Source organism: Solanum pennellii, chromosome 11, assembly GCF_001406875.1.
Source record: "Solanum pennellii chromosome 11, SPENNV200".
NCBI lineage: Eukaryota > Viridiplantae > Streptophyta > Magnoliopsida > Solanales > Solanaceae > Solanum > Solanum pennellii.
The window spans coordinates 35,511,755-35,514,065 of NC_028647.1; the positions used below are offsets into that span (position 1 = coordinate 35,511,755).

General features: G+C 41.0%; 1 protein-coding gene across 1 annotated transcript; it reads right to left on the bottom strand.

Annotated features, from left to right (window-relative positions):
• Positions 1 to 338: 338 nt before the first annotated feature.
• On the bottom strand, positions 339 to 1,493 carry LOC107003818. The gene is made up of 4 exons (XM_015202090.1): positions 1,261 to 1,493; positions 928 to 1,079; positions 530 to 763; positions 339 to 487 (listed from the first exon to the last, which is right to left on the bottom strand). Exons 1-4 carry the CDS (start codon positions 1,491 to 1,493, stop codon positions 339 to 341), a joined length of 768 nt encoding a protein of 255 aa, XP_015057576.1.
• Positions 1,494 to 2,311: the final 818 nt, after the last annotated feature.

The following is a 2,311-nucleotide window of genomic DNA, read 5'->3' on the forward strand; positions in this document are numbered from 1 at the left end:
GTAGATCATCAAGAAAGACTTCTGGAAATTCACTGAATATAGGAACTGACTTAAGGGAAGGTACCTCAAAACTTGAGTCATTAACTCAGACTAAGTTATAGATACATACCTTAGAAACTAACTTCCCCACCTTAAGGTACGAAATGAAACGACCCTTACGCACTGCTAAACTACTAGCACACTCTATGAATGTCTCATTTGGAATTAGGAACTTAAAATTTTCGAGTTCTGCAATCTATTGATGCATAATAGGTATGGTGTAAGTACGTACCTAGAATGACATCAAGGTCTACCATGTCTAACTTTATTAAATCAGCCATGGTACTCTTGTGACTGACTTAAATAGGACAATCATGATAAACGCTTTCGAAAAGAATGAATTCACCAGTAGGTGTGGAAACATTGAATGATTCCCTAAGTTGCTCAGGAATATTCTTTAAGTTCATAGCAACATAGGGAGTTACGAACGATAAACTCACCCCTGGTTCTAATAATGCATAAACAGTAAAGTCAAAGACTCAAATCATACCAGTGACAATATTTGGTAAATTCTCTTGGCAATTATTGAGAGCATACAAGCGGTTTGTTCCTCCGCTAGTACCGGAAGTAGCTCCCCTAGGTGCAACTCTGTCTGGTGGAGCAGCTGATGATGATTGATCTCTATTGCCCCCATTACGACCACATTGCTTACTCTTTGGACATTCTCTCATGCAATTCTCGGTTTGATCGTTTGCGACAGAAGCCAGAGTGATTCCTACTACACCTGGCACAGGCAGGAGGCTTACTATCTCCCTATGCCACACTACCCTGTGGTTATGCAGGTTTAGATCGGGAGTTCTTACCATGATTCTCAACTATTTCTCTAGGAGCAGGTGCGCTAGCAGGTGATGATGCATTCCCTTTTAAATTGTGGTCTACTCGAACTACCTTTTTGTTGCCTAGACTCATTCCTAGGATTGGCTATCTTGTTCATGTACTCGTCTCTATCCATCAACTTTTCCTCCTCAACTTTCTCCACAGAGACCATTAGCTTTGATATGTGTATGTCACCAATCAACATTGCAACCCTGCCTTTCTTGCTTTATGCACGACCCAAACCAGCAGCGCAAACTCATTATTCTCATCATGTCCTTCACCATTTTAGGACCATATCGGGATATTTGGGTGAACTTTAGCCCAAACTCATACACACTCAAGGAGTTGTGTTTCAGAGCAAGGAACTCCCTTACTTTGGCTTATTTCAGTTTTCGAGGAAAGAACCTCCCCAAGAAGGCTTTTTCGAAGCAAGCCCAACTTGGATGTGGTGCATCCTCAGCTCTGCCTCCCTTCCATTGGTCAAACCATGTCCTAGCCACACTCTTCAGTTGGTATGCAACTAATTGAACCCTCTCAACATTAACCACATGCATTACCTCAAACACTTTCTTCAATTTCTCCACAAAGTTTTCCGGATCCTCACTAGTGTTTGATGCTGTAAAACTAGTAGTATTCATTCTCAGAAGTTTACGAACCCTAGAGGTGTCAGACCCTTCTTGTGGAGCTTCTCTCTATTGGCTGACCTAGTTGGTTAAAACTTGACTCAACATCAGGATAGCTTCCCAAAAATCGGTATTTGTAACCTCTCCATGGGGTTGAACATCCGGTGCATTAGGAATCCCTTGTTCATCAATATTTCTTCGAGCTGGTCAACTTTTGACTGCTCTTCGTGGAGGCATGATGATCTGAAAATGTGTGAAAGTACGAATTACAAAGAGAGACTTTTAGAGATAAACTCTTGGCATGAAAAGAATATGAAAGAAGGGAAACATTCCTAAATAATGTGGCCTCCTAATCATAGATGTGGCACGCTTCACACAGATGACTAATACTCTAGAAACACGTCTTCATAGACTCCATAGGACTCTTGAACACTGTTCTCTTATACCCTGGACGTGGCCAGCAGTCGAAGACCATTTCTGCCCCCAAGTGAACCCTTGGTATGACTTACTTAACTCAGCGGAAGACTAAACTCAACTTAAACAAGAATAGAGCATATTTAAAAACAAATAATTCATAAATTAATCTGGCCAAAATGGCACTTGAGTCTCAATCAAGTAAAATAATTCCAAACTGAACTACTTACAGTCTATGAAGCCTCTAAACTGACTGAAGAGTGATGTTGGGACAGACCCCACAACATCCTAAAACTAAACTACTAAAGTAAATCAAATTGATGTCCTCCGGAATGCAAGGAGGCTCACCACTGACATTGGAGATCAATCTTGATTAGGGAAATGTTGTGTCATGATCCTGGTTACCTGTGTCTGTATAA